The sequence below is a fragment of the Phalacrocorax carbo genome, chromosome 6, assembly GCF_963921805.1.
Source record: "Phalacrocorax carbo chromosome 6, bPhaCar2.1, whole genome shotgun sequence".
Taxonomy (NCBI): domain Eukaryota; kingdom Metazoa; phylum Chordata; class Aves; order Suliformes; family Phalacrocoracidae; genus Phalacrocorax; species Phalacrocorax carbo.
In genome coordinates this window covers 48,415,882-48,440,856 of record NC_087518.1, presented here as the reverse complement: position 1 = coordinate 48,440,856, position 24,975 = coordinate 48,415,882, and the positions used below count along the sequence as shown (strand labels likewise).

Genomic DNA, 24,975 nt, shown 5'->3' with positions numbered 1-24,975 from the left:
AGGCAGATACTCTTGACAGATAATGTTATGTTGGGATGTTGTGGTATTGCCAGGCAGGTGGAGAGGATGGAAAGAACGCTACAAGCATGGGAGTTGACAAATGGGATGTCATCATTTCCCATATGTGTAACTGTCTCCAATTTGTCCTTTCTATCTCACTAAACGCTTGGGATACCTCAGCAGAAAGGAAGCATTTCTGGCAGAGATGGGCGTTCTACATTAGGTCTATCCTAAGACATGGAAATTACAGGCTGTGGGGCAGATAGGGGTGGCAGGAGACAAGTAGCAAGTGGAGACAGTGATTTCCAGGGAGACCCAGTTATTCATCTAAACTTAAAAGACCAACTTTTACAAGTCAGATAGCAGGAGCCTCTGGCAACCGATACCAGGGCAGCACAAGGGCTTCCCAGAACCCGCTTGCCCACATCTTGGTTTTGGAGTGACTCTGAGGGCCTGCGGGGAGGAAGGCATGAAAATGAAACACACTCATTCCACAGCTGCTTTTATAACTTTATTCATATTTCTAGAGTAGACTCTTCAGCAGCCAAGCAAATACCTGAAACTCTCACATTATATATATAGATATATATGTATATATAGAGCCATTCGAAAAGAAATAACGAGGAATTCTGCAAGTGTTTTTCCAATGAATATGCAGAAGGAACATTATCACCCCAGTAAACCAACTTTGAAAGTCTTCCACTAAAACCCTATAAAACCCAACGATAGTAATAAATTAACACTAGATCAATTCAAAGGAGAACTTATCCCCCCTCTGCGTACCTTCTAATCCATATCTCCAAGAGGTCATTTTAATTATCACACTGTCACTGCTATTCATTACTCTGCTTTTGGAGACAGAGCACCAGCACTGTGCCTTTCGGATGCCTTGGAATTCATCATACGAAGGCATTTTATTCCCCCTAAAAATGTCCACAGTTAACCCACTCACCTTGAAAGACTGACAATATCAGGTTTCCTTGGTGTTTAAAATAATTTTCCTTCCAGTGGGATTTCTCTCTCTTGTTTTCAGCCAAGTTCCCCTTATCAGAGAGAAACTAACTAACTAACGAAAGCCTGGCTAACAGGTGCCTAATGCACAGACACAATCAGCTCAAGTTTTGCCAGACCCTGAGTAGCTTGTCCTGTTTCAGAGGCATGCAAAGCCAAATTTTGGTCTTGACTTGTACATGCTCACCCTTTCTGGCAGCAGTAATGCTACCTGGATGGAAAACATGTGCCAGTTGCTCCCAGGAGGTCTGCTGTGATGGGGCTCCAGAAGAACATATGAGGTCCTGAGACACAGAATGCAGACCTCAGCCTTGACCCTGCTTCCTTTGTGTTTACTTGTATGGAAAGGAGCTCAAGGACCTCACACAGAGCTTCCTTCTACCCATCGAGACATAGATATGGGAACTGTATTCAAAGACAGATGACTATGAGGACCTACTGGCTTTCTGGCTGCATAAATGCAACCCAGGCTGCTTCCAGTTCTTCCTAGGATCGGTACTTTCACAAGGGACAGTAAATTTAAGTTACCTGGAAAGTCTGGTTTAGGCTATAATTCTTAGTTTTTCTCATACTCTTATATTTATCCCTAGGATGCGTTCTTTTCACACAAAATCCAGAGCAAGGACACAGCTGGTTCTGACTCTGTTCCTAGATCATGGCACTCATGTCCTGGGAAAGAGGAGAGGAGCAACCAACCCAGTTCTTCTACTAGAGAATGGAGTGTCTGGGGCTACTACTTCTCAGGGGACTCCACACCAAGAGAAGCTCATTCAGTCTTATTTCACATGTCTTTGTTCATCCCCACCCCCATCTGTTTCACCTTTTCCCTTTCTATGCACTCAGTCTTGGCACCTTCTCTCCTCCAAGCCACCATTGTAGCCCAACTCCTTGCAGAAGACAGTGAAGAGAAGCTGCTTCCCAAGCCTTCTGATGGGTCAGCAACAGGCACTTCTAAGTGCACCCTCCCTTCCCATCCCCTGGGAGACACTTGGACTCCCCTCAGGGTCACCCTCTTTTACTCTGCAGTTTGAGAACCACTTGTCTTGCACTTCAAATCCACATCGCTGGCAGATGTTTCAGTTAGTCACAGAGGACAGGAGACAGGACTGCCTAGTGATGGTGGCTTCAAGCAGAGATTTCATATGCTGTTCATGTAATGTGAAAATGGTGAAGCTTTACCTGGGGTTTCTTACCCTAGTGACACAACATTGTTCATCCCTTTCAGCACTACCCCTAGCTCACATTGCCTCAGTTGTACATCTGTTGGAAAGTCCAGTTCTTCTAGACCCCAACCAGTTTTTGCTGGAAGACCATGGTTCCTGCCTGTGAGACAGGTCTTGCAGTGAGTTTCATGCCTGCAGCCTGGCAGTAACATTTCTCATATGACCCCTTTCCTCAAATGATCTGATAAAAGAGCAAAAAACCTGACCATGCAGCAGATGATAAACGGCACACTGAGGAGTGCCTGCCTGACTCCCAGAAGCTATTTATCAGGCTCTCTTAATGCAAGCTAACAGGGCTAGCACATGCAATTGGCATAAGAGCTTCTGAGCCTGACACTAAAAGGGGATACATCACATGGTGCAGCAGGGGAGCCAGGACTCCCTTGTTAGCTCATCGTATGGATTACCCCTTTAAAGAGAGAGAGCGAGGCTGGTGGAGGAAGGGGAGGCTTTCTCACCTCGTTAGCTCATCGTATGGATTACCCCTTTAAAGAGAGAGAGAGAGGCTAGTGGAGGAAGGGGATGCTTTCTCATTTTAACAAATAGCTTTTCAGCCACTGCAAATCATTTCTGTGAATCTATTGAGTGACTCTTTTTTTTCCCAGAAGATGAGAACAAAAAAAAAAAAGCCCTGAAATTGATTTACCATCTATAAATAAAAAAAAAAGATCAATAGTAAAATTTCTAGCTAATTTCCCTCTCCCTCTTTCCTCCTTGGACTATTTGTTATCTTAGAAATACTTGTCTGGGAAAAAAAAGAAACATAATCAGTTCCAGATCCAGACATGCTCCTCCGCCTCACCCCACAGAGCAGCCTCCTCTCCTCTCATCGCATGGAGAGAGACTGGTCCTTCAGATGCGCCTGGCTCCTCTTCTCTGGCTTGCCACCAGCATGGCTGTTCCCTTGGCCCCGCTGGGTAGTGCATTTAAAAAGTGGAAGTTTTTCTTTCCTGCCAAAGGAAGAGAAAGAGAGGAGAGGTATTATAAAATGCTGCAGTGTTTCAGCAGCAGGTAAGCTGTGTGTGGGGTGTGCTCCGAGGAGAGGCCATGTGTAAAGTCTCACAGTGAAGTGCATCTGCAAGGAAGGCTTTGGCAGCTTGAGACAAATTAGAGGTGGTTAAAGACCAGCTGGTCCCATCCTCCTCTGGCCAGAGCAGGGTTAGTCCTTCCAGGAGCCTTCAAGGGCTTTGTGCTAGCTCTGAGCTCTCCAAAAGGAGGGCCCCACTGCTTCGCTTTGGGCTAACGCACTCACCCCTGTGTTCTCCTCACTGCAGCCCCCACATGCCTGAAATGTTTCGCTTCATTTCCGCTCATTAACAGCCCTCATATCACTGTGACTATTTCCTTCTAGGGCATATACCGTTCACAGGACAGCTGCGTTCACTGGTCAATCCACCAGTGGATTGCCCCCACTGCCAGGCATGGTCACAGCTGGGGCCAAACTGTTTAGTGACAGGCCCCCGCTGTGTGGTGGGAAAGCACCCATCGCCCGACACGATACCAGTGCTTCCAGCATCTAGACCGGTGCCTTTGAAGAGGCTGATGTGATACTGCTATTTCTCCATGCCTGTTAACTCCAATTATCTAATGGTCATGCAAAACTTCAGTTGTCACTATTGTTCAGAGTGTTGCATTTCCAGCACACCTTCGGGCTACTGTCCCAGCAGAGTACTGGGAGTTTAACTCCAAAGGAGCTGAGTTATGCTAAGTACAAAGTACTTTTGCAGTGATTCCCCAGGAGTTCACAGGATAAGAACTGAGCTCATCACAACTCAGCATCACAGAAACAGCTCCTCGGCATCCTGCAGCTTGTCCAGAGGAATAGATCTACTTTGTAAGGCTTTTGTTCCTGATAAGTCTCACTACTTGTTTCCCAGACAGAGTGCTGCTGGGTGTGTGTTTATGGTGTGCAAGATCAGTGTTTGCTACTTTAAGGAAAAGTAAATCTCTATCCTTTATTATCAGTATATTCTGTAACATTTCTCTTCTATTTACTTACATAGCCTCTTTGCTTAGAGGCCTTACTTAAAATCCTTAATCTTGCAGCCCAGTGCTCTCACCGCCTCTCCTCCCTCTGGGTCCTGACACACTTGTGTTTCACAGCAAGGTGGGCACAAGTGACCAGCCTCAGCACTGCTCTGTCTAGCTGCTGAGCAGAGCCAGGCCTGGGGAAAAAAGTGGCACAGCTCACACCGTTGTACCCAGAGACCTCGCTTTGATGAGAGGCTGAATGACTAGGGATGTGGGACCTGCAGCACCATCCCTTGCTCAGGGAGACTCAGCCAGCACAGCGCCTTCCTGGAGCAGGGACCTTCACCTCACAGACCTCTACCCGCACTGGCAGGTCACACTGGAACTGCAAAGGTGCCTCTGAGCCAAATGCTGGGACCAGGAGCCAGAGGAGCCAGCTCTTGGCTGTCTGCAGTCTGCTGGCCGAGAGTGGGGTCCCTCCACACTCTCCCCATGCAGCACCAGCTCTGAGCAGCCATCATCATCCCCTGAGCATACCAACCTCCAATACCATGGTGCTGCATCACCCACTTACCTTGGCAGAGTGTGACTTACCTCCCCTTGCCATGCTGGCTGTGCTGTGGCTGTAAAAGCAGATATACTTTTTGATGGCTTCTTCTTTGTAAAAGTGGCAAAACCTGACTATTTGTTCCCATCCCAAGGAAGGAAATCAAACCATGCTGCCAGCCTTGCTCATACCAGCCAAGAGGCTCCAATGAGCCTTTGGGGTGCCCACTCAGACAGCTCCTGCCCCCCCCGGTACCCGTCATGCCCTGCCAATTTTGTTCATTCACCCCCCACCGGCGTGGCAGAACACAAATGGAGAGGGTCCTCTATTTGTGCCTGATCTACTCGTTAAGCACTCAGTCTGCTCCCTCTAATATCAGTTATCGGTATTTGCCACAGCAGCTGGGACCCACGCTGTACCAATTCACACTGAGACACAAATGCTAGGAAGGGGAGGACCTATCTGTTCACATAGCCATGCTACCGAAGATGAAGTGACTTACTAAAGGCAGTGCAGCAGACTTGGGAAAAACTGAAAGGAAAAGAGCTGAGATGGAGACTCAGGTATCTTGATCCCTCCAACCTGACTCACCCCTGAGGAAGTGGGCCCCTCTAAACCTGCCCACTGTAGGGACACAGAGAAACCTGCCTTCCCTACCATGCAGGTGTGTGTTTGTCAGTCCTTTTGCTTTTATTTGCAGAAAGAGGTTTTAAAATACATTTTCAAAGAATTGAAATAATGTAGGGGCTGACGGGGCACAGGCCTTAGAGGGCTTTACCTCCACCAGCCCTCCCGTCTCACTGCTGTCACAGCTGCCACCAGTTCAGCATCTACTGCATCTCCACAGTTCATTCACAAACCTAAGGCACAGTTGTATTTTGAAGAGATAAACACTGAGACAAAAATAAATAAATTAGGACCCTGGGAGGGAGACCTGAAAGGCACACTGAAGTGCGAACAAGCGGTGTCTCTGGTTCTGTGTATAATTACATTGACATGTTTCTAGACAACTCTGGAGACCCAAACACAGCAGCAGCTGTGGACCAAATGGAGAATCATGCAAAGCATAGGAAGGCCAGCCAGTCAAACCAACCCCTGCCCTGGGGCTGCATCAGCACTGCCCGTGTCGCTGCTGACAGCCTGCCTGTGCACTCCCAGGGGCAGAGCCAGCGCTGGGTGGGCAGGCAGGGCTCAGCTCCCGGCTGGGCTGGGGCCGGCTCTTCCCCACAGACACTGATCTCTCTGCACCCTATCGTCCAGTCCACTAGAGCAGTGCTGCTGAACATCATTCCCATTCTCCTCTCTGCAAGTGAGGGAAAAAATATAAAATATTCAAAGAGGGTAAAAATGGTTCTTAAACCTGCTCCTGTTTTCGTGGTTTGGGTAACACAGAAAAAGGAACCCTGTCTAACCAACAGCACTTACAGGTGCTGTTTTTAGACACTGGCCTTTTTTATCAGCCATCCTGGCATCCATTGAACTGAAGCATTGTTGAGTGTCAGCCACTCTGTTCACATCAGGTACTTGTGACATACAGTCAATTGGCAGACAGTCATGATCAAATCACAGCTCTGCTGCATGCTCATCACACATACAACAGTTAATCTTGCAGCCATGCAAACTGTTTTGCAAATTGAAATCTCAGAGGCATAGCAATTACAATACCAAATTTATACCACATCTCTCAGTCTACTAATTGTACATCCAAAAAATCACCACTTGAATACTCTGAATACATTCACCTTTACAGCTAAAAAAAACCCACTACATGCTTGATCTCAACACAATTTTGAGCTACAGAACCCCATGGGAAAAAAATGCCAACCTCTGATTTCAGCAGCAAAATTGCTTCTATCTAAATACAGCAGATGCATAATTCACATTGAGGTCTAATATCTTGGTGTTTTCAGTGATGCTCTTTTGTACATTCTGCAAAGCAGGGATATTCCTATTGCTTCCTGTAGCTCTCTTAACCCGTCTGCAGGAAGACAAGCCCTATATACACCTACTCCAAATGCAGCCTACATGGCCACATCTAAACCAACCGTATCTGGATTTCTAATTGTTAGGAAACCTTAAAGGTCTTAAAATTAATCAGCAGACTTATGAACCAGGCTAATGCTTCAGATGAGCTGAGCTTTAACAAAGCCACCGCCATAGGCACGCTTGTGCCACTGTGGCATTTTGAGCTCTTTCACACATGCATTTCTTGACTTTTGTTTCCATCCAGTAAAGCAAGTTGGGGTGGGGAGCAACAGATTTGAATTAGTGACTTTGCAGCAGGTGTATTAAAGAGGGCCAAAATAGAAGAGAATTTGTGTTTAAAATGCAAAGAGAGGACAAAACGAAATTATCTAAACCACGTGAGTGGGATCAAAAATGAATCATCAAGACTGGAAAATGGCTAGCCTCTGATCCCCAAAAGCAAGAAATCTGGCTGCTGTCCTGTGGCTGCTGATCTAATTTTTACACTTTCCCCTCCATACAGAGGGGACGCATTTCCGTTGCGTCCATCGCAGCTAAACAATCAATGCCTGGTCACTTCAGATGCTTCACTGTCAGGGATACACAATTAACCAAGCCCATATTTGACACCACAAGGGGAGCACAGTATTTCTGGGAATGTCTGACAAGTTTCAAACATAAAAAATACAGAAATCAAATGGCCCAGCAGATAATGACAGCCAGTGCCCTGGCAGTTAAGTAATGTGCGTGCTCCAAAGCAAGGCCAATTAGAAGCAATAAAAACAAATTTGAAATGTTAGAGCAAAGGTCAGAAATCCTCAGCCATTTCCACGGCCTTTTTTTTTTTTTCCAAGCGGTCATCAGCGCCTATTTCCAGAAAGTGAGCACAAGTTCAGCTTGCCAAATGACAACCCACCTACTATAGCAGATTATGATTTCTAGGCCATACAAACCCCACTAATGTGGCACATGGAGAATCCCAGCACTATCTGGAAATCTCATCAGGTCTGTACCCCGTGGCCTACCTTTCTGAATACAGGGGCTAGTCCATGCTGCTTGTAGAGGAGGCATCATATTAGAGCCTGCTCCCCAGCAGAGTTTGCAGATGTCTGTCCTTCTGCCACAGAAGGGATCCTGCTACTTGCCATCCACCCCTCAGTTCCTGCCCTCCTTCCCCAGCTCACTGCAGCAAGGCACACCTGCTTCACCGAGGAGATGGTGCGCAGAGGCAGGAATAATTAGCTTATAACTGGAACCACATTATCACCCAAGAGAAGAAGCAGCCACAATTACAAGCAACACGCTTGGCTCAGACCCAGCCGTTGTTGGATATTTTTACTGACCCTGGAGCAGGAAGCTGCAGAAAGGATGGGAATAGGTTTTGTCTTGTCTCCTGTCCTCCTATTTCTTAAGGAGCAGCAGGAGAATAATAGGCTGCACTTACCTGATGAGATGTAGCAGAAAATGACAGTCTCTTGAGCTTGTTCAAGTTAGCAATATGATATTGGAATTAACGTGCTATGTATATCAGACATTATCCATGTCAACCCACCCTACACGTAGCAGCTGCCTCTGCTGTCAGAGCAGAGTGCTCTGTCCTGCTCTTTAGAAATACAGGGAAAGGCCAGACAGCGGTGAGGCATGAAATAGCACAGATGCTGTAAATCTGCTTACCATTTCCTAGCTTCCTCAGAGCAGCAAGCCCAAGGAAGGAAAAGAAAAGCAGGTGGGTATCTCCAGGCATATCTCTATGAGGATGCCTGTGAGAGCTAATCCAAATACATTTAGGGTGTAAATGTAAAGCTGATTAGTGAAACCACAGTAAGCCCCTATGTGGATATGCTCCTTCAGAGTTAAAGTAGCCATAATTCAATTTATTCATTTAGCTCATTTCCAAAAGTAAATTAAGGTAGAGTAAATTAAATTAAATCAGCTGACAGCACCTTCATTTTGAAAGGGATTGTTAACATGGACCCAATCTACTTCATACAGTAATGCAGATTATTTTCTCCTGCTGGGCCACCCATCAGGCACACTGGCTCCCCAGGCTGGTCCTAAAGTATTTTTACACACCCTCTGTTCAGGAACTGTCTGAAAGCAGGACCAAGCCAGAGGAGTATTTGGCTGTTTGCGTGTGCTTTGGTGTGTGCGTGCTTAAATCCAGGGTAAAAATCCTTCCAGCCAGCACGCTGGTTCCCAAGTGCTTGACAAGGTAATTGTTGTAATGTGGTATTTTGGTGAGCTCTCTGCTGGTAGCTGGCCAAGCACTGCAAATCTCCCCAAACTCTGCAAATGGATCCTTTTCATTGAACCCACGCAAATGTGTCACCATTTAAAACCTGAAAGGTTTTCTTTAACGACAGCTACACGTATCAAGAGTTGCATAAAACATGCAGACGTGTGTGGGAGTGAGCTGACAGATTATAATTACCAATGGAGAAAGGGGTAAAAACAAAAATTAATTTTTGAGGCAAGACATATAATTTGCCTTTAAACCATAGTAGTGCTCCCATTACTAATACAATTTACAGCCCTGGAAATCATATTGAAGCTGTTTGACTCCTCAGCAGGTTTTCTTTTTTTACAATTTTCCTTTTAAAGGAGCACCGGCCAATGTGGGAGGATAAAGCAAGGTGTTTTTTAGATACTCATAGGGGCTTTGCACTGTTTGAACACACAGGGAGCCGGGTGAGACGGTCTGCAGGCTCTGGCTGCAAGGTGGCGTTTCTGTGCAAGCTGGTAGGATTGCGCACCAGTGCAGCCCTGCCAGTAACATAAGGAATACTTTTAAATACAGTCTGTTCCCACTTGTCCCTACAAAACCGACACAGCTTATAGGGCGCCCATGGACCAGGTCCTGGTCAAATCCCTGAAGTAGGCTGCCAGGGAGCCAGGATGGGGATGGAGAGTTTTGCATCTGACGTATTTTTTTTTCTGCCCTCATTTCAATTCCTCCTTTCTCTGTTACAAATTGTAAGTGGTTTTGCTGACCTTCCTCCGGAGCAGCACTAGAGGAAGGGGAACAAACCATTTACTTTGTTGTGTCTGCACAATTCAAGAGTCATTGACAGCAGCATTTATGATACTGACACCATTTTGGTGCCTTGGGACTTTCTGGGAGTCCCTTCACCCCCTGAGGAGTGTAGCAGGGTGAGCCACTGATGTTACAAGTAGCCTGGGGAGGAGAAAAGCCTGTGTGTATCCTCTGTGGGCAAAGCGAATGTCTTCAGGACTGCTCTGGGGAACTTCTCCTTGAAGACCCAAGTCAGTTTTATTCTGCAATAACAAAAAATATTTTAAAAAAATATGGAGACTCTGAATTTACTCCTAATAGCAGTGGTAGCCTCTCAGCATGGCTGAAATGTACAGCTGAAATCAGAGCTGCCACCTTGCCCATGAGTTGGAGAATGTGTGGTTTATTTGGCCCACACAGATATTCCATTCAAAGCAGTTTGCTAACTAGGCTGAATTTTCCTATATAGCACATAATGCCTATGCCCTGTCACCAGAGCGCAAGGAATGAATGGCTCAAAGATGGCCAGCAACATCTCCTTCCATGTGAGAGAAGTCATGAGAAAAAAAGAAAAGGTGCCCTTTGTCTCCCTTTCATAGCATTGCAATGCTGCTGTGCCCTGGAAGCTGTGCAGTATTTCAGATCTCTGTTGCACTGAGATCAAAGTTGGTCTAGAACACTTTTTCTATTTATTAGACTCTACTCTCCTCTTAGCCACTGAAAATGGTGGGGGAAAAGATGACAAGACAGTGATTTAAGTTTGGGAGAAGTGAGCTAGGGCTGGCAGCAAAGAGAGCCCCTAGAGAATGACAAGAAGCAGCCGTCTATGTAAAGCAGACAGGTGGCTTCACTTCCAGCTCACTTCACTCCCAGCTCTCATGTCAGTAATGGCCAGGTCAAAGAAAGCACTACCAGATGTAGGTGAAACCTCAAAAATCCTGAAGACAGAGCTTAAAAGTGTAGAGAGGAGTTTTTCTGAAACACAGGAAGAGGTGGACTGGGAAGATCATCCCAGACCCAGTGGGGCAGGACCCACACACAGCATGTGCCAGAAAGCAGCGAATCCCTGGGGTGGTGTCAGTCTGAGCCCGTAAAACCACACAACATCTGGATACAGCTCTGTAGTGTCAAGATGGGGCTCAAAATTTGAAAGGCGACTTGTCCTGGCAGAAGTGCCTCAGATCAGACTGTGCCCAAGCACTGGAACACATTCCCTGGCTCCACCCAACGTGATGCAGATGACGGTGCCCATTGCCTCTGAGGATGACGGGACACTCCTATGGGGCTATCCAGCCTGTTGGATACACAGCTGTGAACTCAATACATCATCATTAAGGCTGCAAAGTCAAGCAGCAAAAGGAGGAATTGCCAGAATAAAAGCTGTCAGAGCAATTTTAATTCAACCTCCTGGCAGATATGCCTTCTGATGTGGCCTTTAATTACCTCATCACAGCCTACTTTTTCTTCAACAAGACTGCTGCTTCATTCAGGGCACGATGGACAGACAACAATTAATGAAGGGCCAGTCAATATTTTGTTCTGTCCTTTTTTTGTTCAGTGTGTGGCCCCAGGCATTATTTGCTGCATGCCATCAAATCCCTGCTCTTAGACAGAATTATTCATCTTCTCCTGGACTTTTCTCTCATGTATCAGTACAGTAACTGTGAGTTTCCCACACAAGAAGGAGTTTCTTTTCCAGCACTCCCATGGGCAGAGAGCCTGGGTTTTACCTACAGGAAAATGTGGTGTGGACATGAGTTGCAGAAGGTGGGGTTTTTCAGGGTACCCACATTGTGTCTGTTCAAAGCCCAGCTCCCCTAACCTCAGCCAGAGCTGTAAGTACTCAGCACTTCTACAGTTTGAACTTCAGTGTGTCCAGAAAATGAGAAATGTGGAACTGGCGGCTCTCAGCGAAAAAATGTCAGTGGTTTAAAGAGGCAACAGCTCCTCTGGTGACGCTGTGCTGGAGCAGGGCTCTGCTGTGCAGTCAGTGAGCCAGAGTGAAACAACAGAGCAACGCTGATATGGGCAAAGGGCTAGACTTAAGGCGACTGGCAATTGTGAGTTTTTTAGTAAAAATTCTATTTTCCTACCTCAACTATTCTCTACAACTGTACTCTGCTTTCTCTTACAAAATTTTCACCTTTTACCAAAGATTTCAGTGGAGGACATTTCTCATTTTTGACCCAAGCAATCTTAACCTTTACTCTGGCAAAGGAGAAAGAGCTGAGCGCAGGACAGAGACTCAGTCAGAGGAAGAGCTCCCTGTGCCACCAGCAGCATCAGAGGGAGCCCCACTCAAATACTTCCCAGTGAGTGCAATGGAAGCAGCATTTGCTGGTCACTGAGCAGCTTAAAAAGGACAGTAACAAGAGGAGAGGAAGGACATGAACCTTCATTGCCACCCGACAGTCCCTTTCTGCACTGCACTCTCCTGCTCTATGCCCACTTAACCCAACCTGAGAGAGACATCTTTGTGTCCAGGATGGACTTTCCTGAGCCACTCTAAAGCACGTTTAAGTGGCAGAACTCTCTTCTCCAGCAGCTTCTGTGGGCAGCACAGAGGTCTCTTTTACTCTGTTAGAAATTCATAGGCCTACTGGCTTGTCAGTCCAGAAAACGTCCAGCATTTTCAGCAAGGCTTTTAATTCATTAGCTCCCATAGGAAAATAGTCTAACCTTCCTGCCCTTACCAGCTGAGTCACTGGTGCTTTCCTATCTCACTGCAGACACATCACCTTCAGGAAAATAATTGCTTAGCATGCTGATGACAATGGACATTATCTTTGTGAACTGGGTGTGTGTTTGGGATCACAGGGTCTTCCCACGATGAGGACTGCAGGACACATTGGGGTTACTGTTTGAAACAAGTCCTGACCTTCCCTTGCAGGCTGCAGGAAATGCTGCACGGCCACTGGGCTGGGCTCCCAGGGGAACTGGGGGAAGGTTGGAGGAAGTTCAGCCAGAGGCAAGGGCCTGAAGAATTCTTGGAGGGACTGGATGAGCTGTGGTGGGAGGGAGGGTGCACAGGAGAATAACCATACTGGACAGGGAGGGTATAAAGAAAGAACTATTTATGAAGTAAAGACAGTGCTAAAAAAAAAACCCTTAAAGCATTTAATTTTCATGTCTGGCCTCTGTACAGAGTCAGTGCACGGCCCAGAGGTCTATTCAGGGATCTGAGCTACTTGAGCATTTGAGGTTTGCCCAGAGGTTCCTTTGGTTACAGAGGGAGCAGAAGCTTCTAAGCTTGGTGTCTATGGCCTACAGCTGTGCACTCCTCCTCTCTCTGGTGAGGACATGTTGGGAGGGAACAGGATTGCCCAGTGCAGAGTTAGCACTGAAGCTCACCCCAACCCTTCAGAGACCACCACCACAATGATGGGTTCAACATTAATTTCTAGCAACCAAGCACTCAGGGACAAAACACAGCACCCCTACTGCCTCCCCACTGGCAGGCTCAGCAAATACTTGAGGACTCCAAACTCACTTTCTTGGTGGCCTCTTGGGAGGTTGGTCGAGCCTGACTCCTGGGAGGGTGGTGGGCATAGTTCTGTAGCAAGGAACCAAAGACCCCATCCACAGGTAGATACATCTCCCAGGGGCTTCTGTAGACAAGGGCAGGTAGAATTTAACCACAGATCCAGCCAACAAGTTGGATTCACTTACAGGCACATAGGCACCTTATACAGCTCTAACTATTCCTCTTTAGCTCTTGAAATAAGCTGCACAAGTATATGGGATAGCAGAGGGTACCCTAGCTCCAGCCTCAATCTTGGTTCTGTAGCCAGAGCTGTTGCATCAGTTCTTGCCTCTTGCTCCAGATGATCCTAATTCAGTTCCCACTGAACTGCCCGCACTGCCTATACTCTGGGATGGCTGTTGCCAGACATCCTGACTGTGTGGACTAAACTCTAGAAAGGTGCCTGAATTTGGGTACCAGCCATATTTCTGACTTGCAGGACCATCTCTCCCTTTCTGTGCCTCAATTTCCTTCTCTGCAACATGGTGATCCTAACACAAACATTTCCTTCTTTAAGACCTTTCAGTCAGATGAGCTCTGGAAGTGCTGCAGGTTGTTGCTATTTCTAGGGCTATCATATAACACATTTTGGCTGCACTAATTCCCTCAAACAGGAATTGTTCTGCCTGTAGTAGGCTGGGACAAAGCAGCCAATTAGTTGTCCCTTACACGTTTATTAACTCCGCAGCTTTCTTTCAATGAGTATGTGGAATCTGGTAATGTTTTAATATATTTTCATAAACTGTGGGCACAACATGTCCTGTTTCAAGCTAATAACCGTGCCATATAATTAGTCCTGATTACACAGATATTTAGTATAATTTTACATATTCCAGCGCTTTCCTAGTGCCACTGCCTAGCCAAGGCATATTTAAAGCCACAGCCATCACCCTTCTGTTTCCCAGCAGTCTGTAAGATTTTGTTTTGGAGAGGTTTGCAGTTAACGTGACAGCTTCAAAGAACAATTTCATTTCATTGATGTACATTTTATATATATACAGGCTCTGATCAAATGTCAGGTGACAAAGCCCAGGATACAAATAGAAGGCATTTGTCTACTTACAGGGAAAAGCCAGTATTTGAAAGTTATCAGGAAAATAACAACATGAATCTTTAAAAATCTGTTCCTTAAACATCTGTTGGCTTTAGGCTGAACATTTACTGTATTTAGGATTTCACTGCGAGGTAGCACTCCCCCCAAAAAAAGATCCCTCACCCCATTAGGCTCTGGTGGGGGAACAAGAAAAATTTGCTCTGTGCAACCCTATTATAGATGTGTATCTTTCCCTGCTGGTGTGGCTGTCTCTATAGAGATGGACATGGATATTTGATGAGATTAAAATGCTTCAGTTACCACTGTCAGTAGTTCTTTAATTTAAAATGAAGAAAGCAAATAAACATTCCTTTTGATGAGGTAACTGAATGATGCTACGGAAAAGCACTTTACTGTCAGGTGGTAATTAGGTTCCGTAATAGTTGTGGGTTTTTAGCCTTGGAGGCTGTGGCCCCTGGGAATCTGAGAGAAATGATACATTCATTTTCCAGAGGAGAGGAAGTTGCTGGATGCTTTCCTCTGTTAACCCTGCAGGTCTCTGCAGATAAGAGCATTCAGAACTGCAGCGCTGACAATCCTCCTTGAGCCAGCCTAAACTGTTGTGTCAAGATCACGAACACAGAGAAGGAGATGGACTCAAAGCAAAGCATTTAAATGCCTCATGCAGTCAGGATGGCTGTGACCACATATATAAGGAACTGCCAGAATGGCTGCATTGAGAGAATTTTTAAAGGCTGCAGAAGGGACTCCATCAGCTGCTGTATGGTCTGGGCTGATGTTTGTAACATCCATCTTATGCATCACTAGAAAGTGTTACTTTGCAAACAAGCAACTGTTCCCACAGGTACCTTTCTAAGGGCAGAAAAAAGTGGGGAGAAGAAGGGAGTGAATTTCAAGGCTCAGCTGCCTCCCTTGCCAATTTGGAATTGGCTTTTCCACTGCAAAATATAAATTACATTTCATTGTGCTGTTAAGAGTTGAAACCCAAATGGAACATTCCAATTGGCCAAAATGCATTTAATTGGAAATCTTAAGTTTGGAAGCGTTATTGCCGTTTTCTCAGAACAGAGGAAAATTCTGAATATGCTGTTTCCCATGAAAGAGGAGCTCTGGTCCCTGCTTTGCTCCCCTCTTCACGTTATTTGCCTGTTCAAGGAGTGACAGCTCTCAACAAACGGTTCAGTGGTATCTCTCCTGCTCCTTACGCAAACTAAGAGACACTGAAAGGACACCAGCTGGCCAACACCAGGCAGATGGCTAGTAGCACTGCAGGGATTCAAGCTTGGCCATTTCAAACCTTCTTTCACACCTCTGCATGTGCCCACCGGTGCCTTACTTCATGTCCAAAAATACTTCCTTTTGGACAAATATCTACTGAACTCGTTGTAAAGCTGGATTAAGGACTTATGGTGAGAGGGGATCCCCAGGTAAAGGGTCCCAGTTGGACTGGCAGAAGGAACCTGTCATCTGGCTGCCAGCACTGTGGCAGGTCCAAAGGGAGATGGAGAACCCTGCCTTTAGCACAGGCTTGCCAGTAATTCCGTGAATCGCTGAAAAAGTTTTCACTTCTAGAATTAAAACTTTTCAAAATAAAGTGGGTCTGATTCTCCTCTCACTCTCAGGAGATAAAAGAAGGGTAAGTCCATTAAAGATACTGGTGTGAGATTGGTGTACAGCAGACAGAATTCAGGAAAGATATCGATATCTCCAAAATCCTCTGAATTATTTTTTCAGACATAAACCAGGTATCTTTCCTGATCATAAATGCTTTATTTCCGAATGGAATTTCAATAAAATAAGCACAGTTAGACTAGCACGCTTATTATAAAGCCATAATGCAGTAGCACTGAAGTTTAGTCATGAAAAGTATTAAAAAAGCAGCCCTGCTAAAGCAAGAGAAATTGCTTTCTGACCTACCGAGTTTTAGGAGTAGCTGCTAGTGGTCTCTCCACCAATGAGTTCAGCCTGTAGTAATCCAAGAATGTCCTGGCCACATTTCTTCCAAGCTTCATATCTGTGAGTTTTTAATTAAGGAGCATTTTTAAAAATAATTAAAAATAATAAAAAAAGCAGAAACTAAAGGTAAATTATTGCTATTTGATGCATGAGCAAGTTTTACATTAACCATCCCACAGTGCTCAGGCTTCAGGCAAAATGACTTATGCAAGCAGATAAAGTGGGGATCATTTTGTTTGCTTCTTGCTTTCACAGGCAGATGCTGCATAAAACCACAGACAGGAGGAAGCAGTCTCCCTTTCCCCCTGCACCTGGTTGCAGATCCCTGTGGTGGTCATGAAGTAATACACCAGACAAAAGAGGCCTTCCAATTTCCACATTCAGGGAAAATAATTACCTAAAAATGCTTGGATACAGCAGTGTTTCTGTGCTTGTATCCAGGAAACGAGGTCAACAATGTCATGGTATGAACCAGCCATGGACCAGTGTACAAACTCAAGGTTGGGATTAAAGTTGTAGCCCTCCAAACCTTTAGCACTGACCCCCAACTGCCCTGGGAGAATATACTGTTCTTTAATTGTGTTGTATTCAGGACCTGAAATGGTGATTTTAGCACTGAACTGGAAGGATGGTAGATTACCTTAAGGAGGTCAGCAGTAACTCCAAGGGCTCTTCTCTCCCCACTAGCCACAATTCCTCCTTCAGCTAACCCTGAGCCCAATGCTAGGCAGGTGCTGCACATCAGAGCTGCCACTGAGACCTCACAGGCACAGGAACCAGACCTTCCTGAAGACTCAGTTGCCTAAAGAGAAGCTGAATAACATGAAAATGCATTAAAAAAATGATGTATCCTAGACAACATGTCCATGGGGTCAATCTCCTGCTCATGTGAAATGTCAGCACTAGGTCTGCCTGTTACAGAGCAGTGCCTGCTTATCATCTACAGGGTGATGTCCAGCTGGGAGAAATGCACTCGATGCCATTATCCACAGTTGTATTATCGGGGCTGAGGACTCCTTTATTTGCCTATTTTGAACTGATCATAGAATCATAGAATCGTTAAGGTTGGAAAAGACCCTTAAGATCATCGAGTCCAACTGCTAACGTATTACTGCCAAGTCCACCACTAAACCATATCCTCAAGCACCACGTCTACCCTTCTTTTAAATACCTCCAGGGATGGAGACTCCACCACCTCCCTGGGCAGCCTGTTCCAGTGCCTGTCAACCCTTTCAGTGAAGAAGTTTTTCCTAATGTCCAACCTAAACTTCCCCTGGCACAGCTTGAGGCCATTTTCTCTCATCCTATTGCTTGTTACTAGGGAGAAGGGACTGACCCCCACTCTGCTACAACCTCCTTTCAGGTAGCTGTAGAGAGCGATAAGGTCTCCCCTCAGCCTCCTCTTGTCCCGACTAAACAACCCCAGCTCCCTCAGCCGCCCCTCATAAGACTTGTTCTCCAGACCCTTCACCAGCTTCGTTGCCCTTCTCTGGACACACTCCAGCACCTCAATGTCCTTCTTGTACTGAGGGGCCCAAAACTGAACACATCACTCGAGATGCAGCCTCACCAGTGCCGAGTACAGGGGCACCATCACTGCCCTGCTCCTGCTGGCCACACTATTGCTGATACAAGCCATGATGCTGTTGGCCCTCTTGGCCACCTGGGCACACTGCTGGCTCATGTTCAGCCGGCTGTCAACCAACACCCCCAGGTCCTTCTCCACCGAGCAGGTTTCCAGCCACTCTTCCCCAAGCCTGTGGCGTTGCATGGGGTTGTTGTGACCCAAGTGCAGGACCTGGCGCTTGGCCTTGTTGAATCTCATACCGTTGGCTCTGGCCCATCAATCCAGCCTGTCCAGGTCCCTCTGTAGGGCCTTCCTGCCCTCCAGCAGATTGACACTGCCACCCAGCTTGGTGTCATCTGCAAACTTACTGAGGGTGCACTCAATCCCCTCATCCAGATCATCAGTGAAGATATTGAACAGGACCGGCCCCAGCACTGAGCCAGGGGAACACCACTCGTGACTGATGCCTACCCATGCCACAATAACCACATACTTCTCCAGGGCACTGCCCCAAATGGTCATTGCAATGGCCTTTTCAGGAGTGCTGATGCAGTAGCTGAGGTGGGTACATAACCTGGGGAAATCTAAATACATCTCTGCATCTGACACCCAGCAGTCCAGGGAAATAAATGGTTGCTGGGTTGTTTTGTGTGCATGTGTGCATGTTCTGCTTTATCAATAGTTATCTGCTGCTGTTTCCATTAGAGGAAAACTCCAGAAGTGCATTGTCCCAGGGGCTTCCAGCAGTGCCTATGAAGACACTAGCTTCTAAATGAAGCTTTTATTACCCGCCCACTTACATTAGACACATCAAAACAAGTAACCATGAGACATCAGGCTCAGGCATCACAGTGAGATCTCTGTTCATTATTTATTTATTTATTCATTTAAAGGGGAGGTCAAACTGATGTGACTCAGTCTTTAGCTCTAGTTCTGCAAAAAGCCAGCCACGAGCTCTCCTACCAGCTCTGCTAGTACTGCACTTAAGCCCAGTTCTAGTGGCTGAGGATGACTCCCGACACTGTTTTTCTCTCCCGTGATCTGGTCCACTTTTCCAGTTCCCACTGCTATGCCTGGGGATGGTTATGTGGACCTATCCCTTCTGTTTCAGGGTCTATCCTGATATGCTTATTGTTATCCTAATACCATACGTGCTGCAGGCATCTATATTCTTCTGCCCAACAGTACAGCACAGCCTGAACAGCTGGTGTTCACGGCTGTTGTCTGCGAGGACAGGGATAGTTGGTTGTGTGAAACAGCACCGGCTGTTTCACGGATGCTGCAGTACCCATTAAGCTCCCCTGCAGCCTGCCAGCACTGACGGACGAGACTAGCCGTACGTGCATGAAAGTTCAGAAAGTTGGAGACAGCTTAAAGTTTATCAATTTGAGGGAGGGCAGCACTGCTTTGAAGTGTTTTGTGATTGTTACTGGAATTTGGGGATGGCTTGGGGGTAGATTGGCTTCTGCAGATGTGAACTCAAAGCAGTGACAAAGGTTAAGAGTTTAAAGTAGTCTGAGAAAGTGAGAAAGAAGGGGAGAGGGCTGTCAAACATTTAAGGGATCGAGAAGACTAACATGGCTTGATCTTGTAGTTTCTTTCATTTACTCGGCACTTTAAAGACATAAAGTGGTAATTGGACTCAGTAAAGTCTCTAGGACATTTTGTCAGTGCCAATCTCAGAAGGCTTCTCTGGCAGAAATGGCCCTGTTGCCCTTTTCTTTGTCTCCCTACATTGCTTGTGTTTGCACAGTGGGAAGCACCTGACCTGCTGTCCCGGGGAAGGAAGCCCTTAGATGAGAGTGGGTGCAGCCGAGGAAGTAGCTACACAAGCTCCTATGTGGTGCCTTATAACTCTGCCTTAACCCTGACCTGGAGGAATCCAGTTCTACTACTGCACTTAGGAACAGCTTTCTAAAGGTAAGGACAGTTAACCACTGGAATAACCTCCTTAGCACATCTGGAAATCTCCAGACCAGAGGTCTTCAAGACCAGGTTAAACCCACAACAGTCGTGAATGGTTTAGGTCTAACTGGTCCTCCATGGAGTTTGGAAAAGGAAGTATCAAAGGGCCTCTAAGGCCACTTCCCCCCATTTTTCTACAGTTCTTAACATGTTTTGCAGCCCACACAGACCTCATGTTTGCTAAGATTGCCAGGAAAAGTAAAGGCATTTTGCAGAGAGAGCATGGATACACAGGTAGATGGACATTGTGAAGAATTGAGAAATGCAGACCTGTGCCACATGCAGCCACTGAAAAGTCACAAAATGGGAACAACTTTCAGTCAGCATTGATGGAAAGAGTCTCAAACCAGCATGGGATAAAAAAACGTGCGTCTTATAACACTAGCCTCTCAAGCTGTCCTACCCCTTCTACCCCGCCTGCTGCATCCGCAAAAGAGTGAGTGGTTTCTGGCATGGAAATCAGGCACCTGATACATAAAACCAGAAACAGCAGTAATAGTCTCTCCCTGTGACTGCCTAGTCTGGGCGAGAAATGGCCTGATTCACTCAGCAAGTGTAGGCGGCATGCATGTGCAGGACCGATGGAGAAAAACAAATCAAAGCAATAACATTTGCATTTATTTCAGGTGCATGGAAGACGCAGGCCCCACTTTGGCCTATCATAAGCACATAAAGAACTGCAATTAAACCAGAACCTGCTTCTGCTGGGTGGTTTGTTTGTTTGTTTTTTAACCAACTTCCTTTCTGCAATCACACATGCTGTGCTTTTGCCCACAGGAACTCCCTACCTAGCTTGAACTGCACTTGATGGCCATTTCCCAGCTATTCCCATCCTGGGAGCTCAGCTCATATGAGACAGTAGAAATCTGTTTGGGAGAGTCACGGTGGAAACATCTGGGTGAGCCTTCACCTTCACTAGCATCTGCAGTTCCCTTTCCTCTCCCTTCCTCCTCCACAGACTTGTTCCTCCATGCTCCATATGTCTACCTGGAAGTGAAAACCAGTGTGCCCAAGGCCCCTCGTGCAAATGCCGTTCTCGCAGCAGTCACTCTTTGAATGGTATCAGTGGTTTTGGGGAGATTTCAGGACAGGCTCTTTATGCACCACTTCACCAAATTTCACAGATGTTAGGAAGTTGAAGAATCATGGCAGGCTCTTTGCAAAATCCCCCGTATTTATGATCCCTACCATGCCTCACACCCCAAAGCTTCCAGTCCTGGTAAGAAAAGAGGACAGAAGAGTGAGGAATCTCATAAGCCATTACTGTTTTTTGACTGAGAAGATTCATCGATCCTGTTGTGAACAGTCTGCTTAAGCTGGAGCCTCTAGAAGCACAGCCTTGTTCTGTCTGTGCATGGAGGCAATAAAAATCTCAATTTGGAAACCAGTTAGCAGTACAAGTCATTAGGGGAGGTACTAAATGTTGCTGCTTTAATAGCTCACTGGTCATTTAATAATGTCACTGCTGCAGAGCGTGGTGGCACCAGTCACTCGCTTTTGTTTTGCTTTTTGAAATTCAGGGTCATTCCACTTTCAAGTGAGTGGATTATCACTCTTTCACCCTTTTGCCAGACACTGCAAACTGCTTTAAATAATTAGAAAAAGGATGGCTTTGTCAAGTTCGCCATCTCATTTTCATAAGATCCAGTGTCATTGCTTTGGAACAGGAAGAGAAGCTGTGGTGGTGGTAAGGATTCGACAAGGACAAAACAGTTAACAGCCCCCACTCATCTTTGATAAGTCCTGTGGGGTCTCTGCCAAGCAGATTGGATCTCTGTTTTTATGTCTCATCTAGAGGACGGCACCTCCATCAATTTGAAACACTGCGCTGGGTTATTAGCTTATGGAATTCGTCCAAGTTTAGTCCTAAACAGGATTTGAAATCGTGACCATTCAATCCAGAGGCACCGCTGACCAGACCTGCGCAAGTCTTTTGTTTCAGACAATCAGCTGTAAGTTATCCTAAAGACAGACAGAGGGGAATAAAAAAAAAATAGTGAAGGGAGAAAGAGGGGAAGGAAAATGAGACACAGAGAGAAAGATGAATCTTTTTAATAGCTCAAATTAAAAACCAGCTCTTTGTTTGATAAAACGGAATTCTACAGCAAATCTCAGTCCACCACAACAACAATCCTGTTATTTATGAAGAGAGGGTTATTTTGTGTGGGAGAGTCCCAGATGACTGTGGTCAGCTAGCACACTGTCAGCTTCGTACAATCTCAAGAGAAATATGGATGAGATTTTCTCGTCTGTTTATAACAGCTTCCATCAGTGGATCAAACCCCTTCCTGACTCGAACAAGAGCTCTAATGGAAAGTGGCATTACACAGCTTTAAACCACCGTGTTATATCACACCCAGCCTCATCAGAACTAGTCCTCTATTTTAGCAGAGCTGTTTTCACCAGTTACTTGTTTTGTTTCACAGAGCTGACACTATTCTCTAATAAGAGATGCTGCCCGTATCACACCTAATTGAGGGGCACTTCAAGCCAAGGGTAGTTGGGGCAATACAGGGACTTGGCGGTGGGATGAGCGGGAGAGGGGCTGTTCTGTGGCTTTTCACCAGCATTTAACATGGTACAAGTCTGGGCACTGATGATGCGTCCTTCCCCGAGACTGTCACTCCAGGGAAGCAAGGTTCACAATGTCTAGTATATCTGGTTATGTATTTCAAAATAATTTTCAAAGGAGGAAGCTTCTAAAAGGGAGTGTGGGGAGGGGATAGGACTTACTCTGTCGTCCCTACTGACTTTCAAGAGACAAGCGCTAAAGCTTCAGGCTCTTGGTTTTGCAGGGCTGCGAGGTTCACATGGGCATGCTTTCTGGGAAGAGTCTGCCACTTCCAGTGAGAACAGGGCTTTTCATAGCTCCAGTGTAAGAACCAGGCTCAATGTGGGAATTACTGGTGACACCCTGTCATGGTACTAAGCAGGTCAAACTAGAGAAATGCAACCAGACTGTCCAGCCTTAAAATCTATAAATGCCCTGAACACAGACAGCCTGGAAATAGCAAAGAGACTTTCCCCAAGGAGAGTATTTCCATTCCCAACAGCCTCAGTTCCTGATCCCCCGTGAGACACATGCTTTTGGAAATGAAAAGTAACAGCAGTGATGAGTCTTCATTTTTATTCCTCTTGTGTGTTGTCAGGGAAGGAACCGCCGGAAAGATCCGTGACTGACTGTTTCAGGCTTTCAGGCCCCTTTCCTGCAATGCTTGATTGTGGTGGAAGAAATTACGAAGATGGAAGTTATGCGCTCTTCTCCCTGAGTAATCAGAGGCCTGTGATTTTCCCTCCTTCTCTGAAAGAGGAGGTTGGAGAATAGGTATCTTGGAGAGCACTGTTTTATCTCTGCCAGAGGGACTGTGCCACAAGGACCATGCTGTATTTCCCATGAACTCATTTCAATATCAGATACCACTTCTGTCTTTCTCATGAACTAAACTGAAGCAGGCAGATTCCAGCTTACACCTGGACGTGAGGAACAGAGGGATCTTGAGGTAGAGGGAGAAAAAGGCAAGAAGGGAGAGGTGCTGCACGGGAGCCAGTGCCAGGATGGAGCCAATCACTCCCGACCCTGCTGGGGTGCTGCCATGGAAGGGAGGCAGAGACTCAAGGGGAGCAGAGGGGAGTGTGGTGGAGTGCCTGCGTATCCCAACTCTCCCTCTGCAACACAGTGGCACCAGTGAAGGAGCCACCCAACTGAACACATTTTGCTACTGATGAAAACCTCCATGCAATACTGAGCTGCAGAGCTGCTACCACATGTGGCCATGAAAAGAGAGCACTTAATTCAGCACGGGATTTGAGACACACAGACAGGGGAAGGAAGATCAGGTTCTCAAGAGCAAGCACAGAAACAGAGAGGAGCAAGATGTCTCAGGCATCGCCAGAGTAACACTGGAAACACGACAGGGCCACTGTCCATTTTTACCTCTGAATCCACATGCCATTTACCAGCACAATAAGCGTGATTTTGCAGGGACATCTCTGACTGGTGATCCATTACCCTAATGCCATCTTCACATTGCTCCATGTAAGTTACATTTTATCCATCTTATGGTCCCTCTACACCAGTGGGAGATGGAAATGGATCCTTTGTAAATAGTAATCTGGCCTAAACTATAAAATGACCAAAGAAAATGGTTTAGTTAATATCTTGGCAGCGCTCAGTGCTGATGGGGTTATCTAAGGGACAGAGGTCAGAACCAAGCTCACAGCTGAAAAAGAAAAACCCAGGAAGAGTGAATTTCAGTATATTTCAATTAATGAAAATATTGGATCAGCAGTGTTCTATATGTTGGTATACTTTAAAAAGTATACACTTAAAACTTGATTATAACAGCTTCTATCAAATTGTCCCCAAAGTTATATGGGCCTTCATTTACTGCTCTCACATGTCTGATGAATCCTTATTTAGAGTATCAGGAAAACAGAAGGATGAGTCTCTTCTTGTGATTTTAATGTTTCTGATCTTTGCTATTGTTTAATTCTGGTCGCTTGCCAAACCTGGGAAGGAGCCCTTGTGGATTAGCTGACCTCAGCTCTTTACACAGTCAATGAAAATTACAGAGCTGATTCTCTCTGATATACCAAAAAGGGATAAGGAGAGGGGAAGCAATTTCCAAGTGAAAATCCATCATTCACAATCTTCTCCCATCACTGATGAATGTTCTCAAATACACAAGGGAAAAAAAGCATGAAAACTTAAGTCTTAACTGTTTTTGTTTTCAGTTTGGAAATGCAAGAACAGTACAATACTTTCTAATTCTAATTAAAACCCCCAAAATACACTGGGAAATCATGAGCTGAACTCTTTGGGGATACTCTTAGTCCCTCACATGTCAGCCCAAAAGCATGATGATACCCGTTGTTCCATGCCTGGCAGTTCCCGTTAGACATTCCACTCACGGCTTTGTACATAACATTCACCACCACCCAAACAAAATCGGTTTCAAGATAAATGGTAGAAAGAGTGTTTCAACACACCAAAGTGTGGATAAACCATTTTTCATCTCTAAATTGTTGGAAGCTCATGAGTTGTATAAATCATAACTAGGCATCAGTAGTCTGTTGGCATGCTGCATTTTCCCTCTTCAGCTGCAGCCTGCATTTTGAGACAGGGCATAGTCAATAGCTTTGACAAGAGCAATCCTAAAAAGAAGATATTAAGAAATATG

The 24,975-nt window shown here is 45.9% G+C and overlaps 1 protein-coding gene across 1 annotated transcript in view; it reads right to left on the bottom strand.

Annotated features, from left to right (window-relative positions):
- Positions 1-498: 498 nt before the first annotated feature.
- The window catches only part of AGBL4 (AGBL carboxypeptidase 4), a 984,974-nt gene continuing 960,497 nt past the window's right edge, over positions 499-24,975 (bottom strand). Inside the window, exons 12-13 of the mRNA XM_064455128.1 lie at positions 16,225-16,321; positions 499-3,184 (exon numbers count right to left, since the gene is read on the bottom strand). Of these exons, the coding sequence (XP_064311198.1) occupies positions 3,061-3,184; positions 16,225-16,321 (221 nt within the window). The 3' untranslated portion in view covers positions 499-3,060. The remainder of the gene's footprint in view (positions 3,185-16,224; positions 16,322-24,975) is intronic.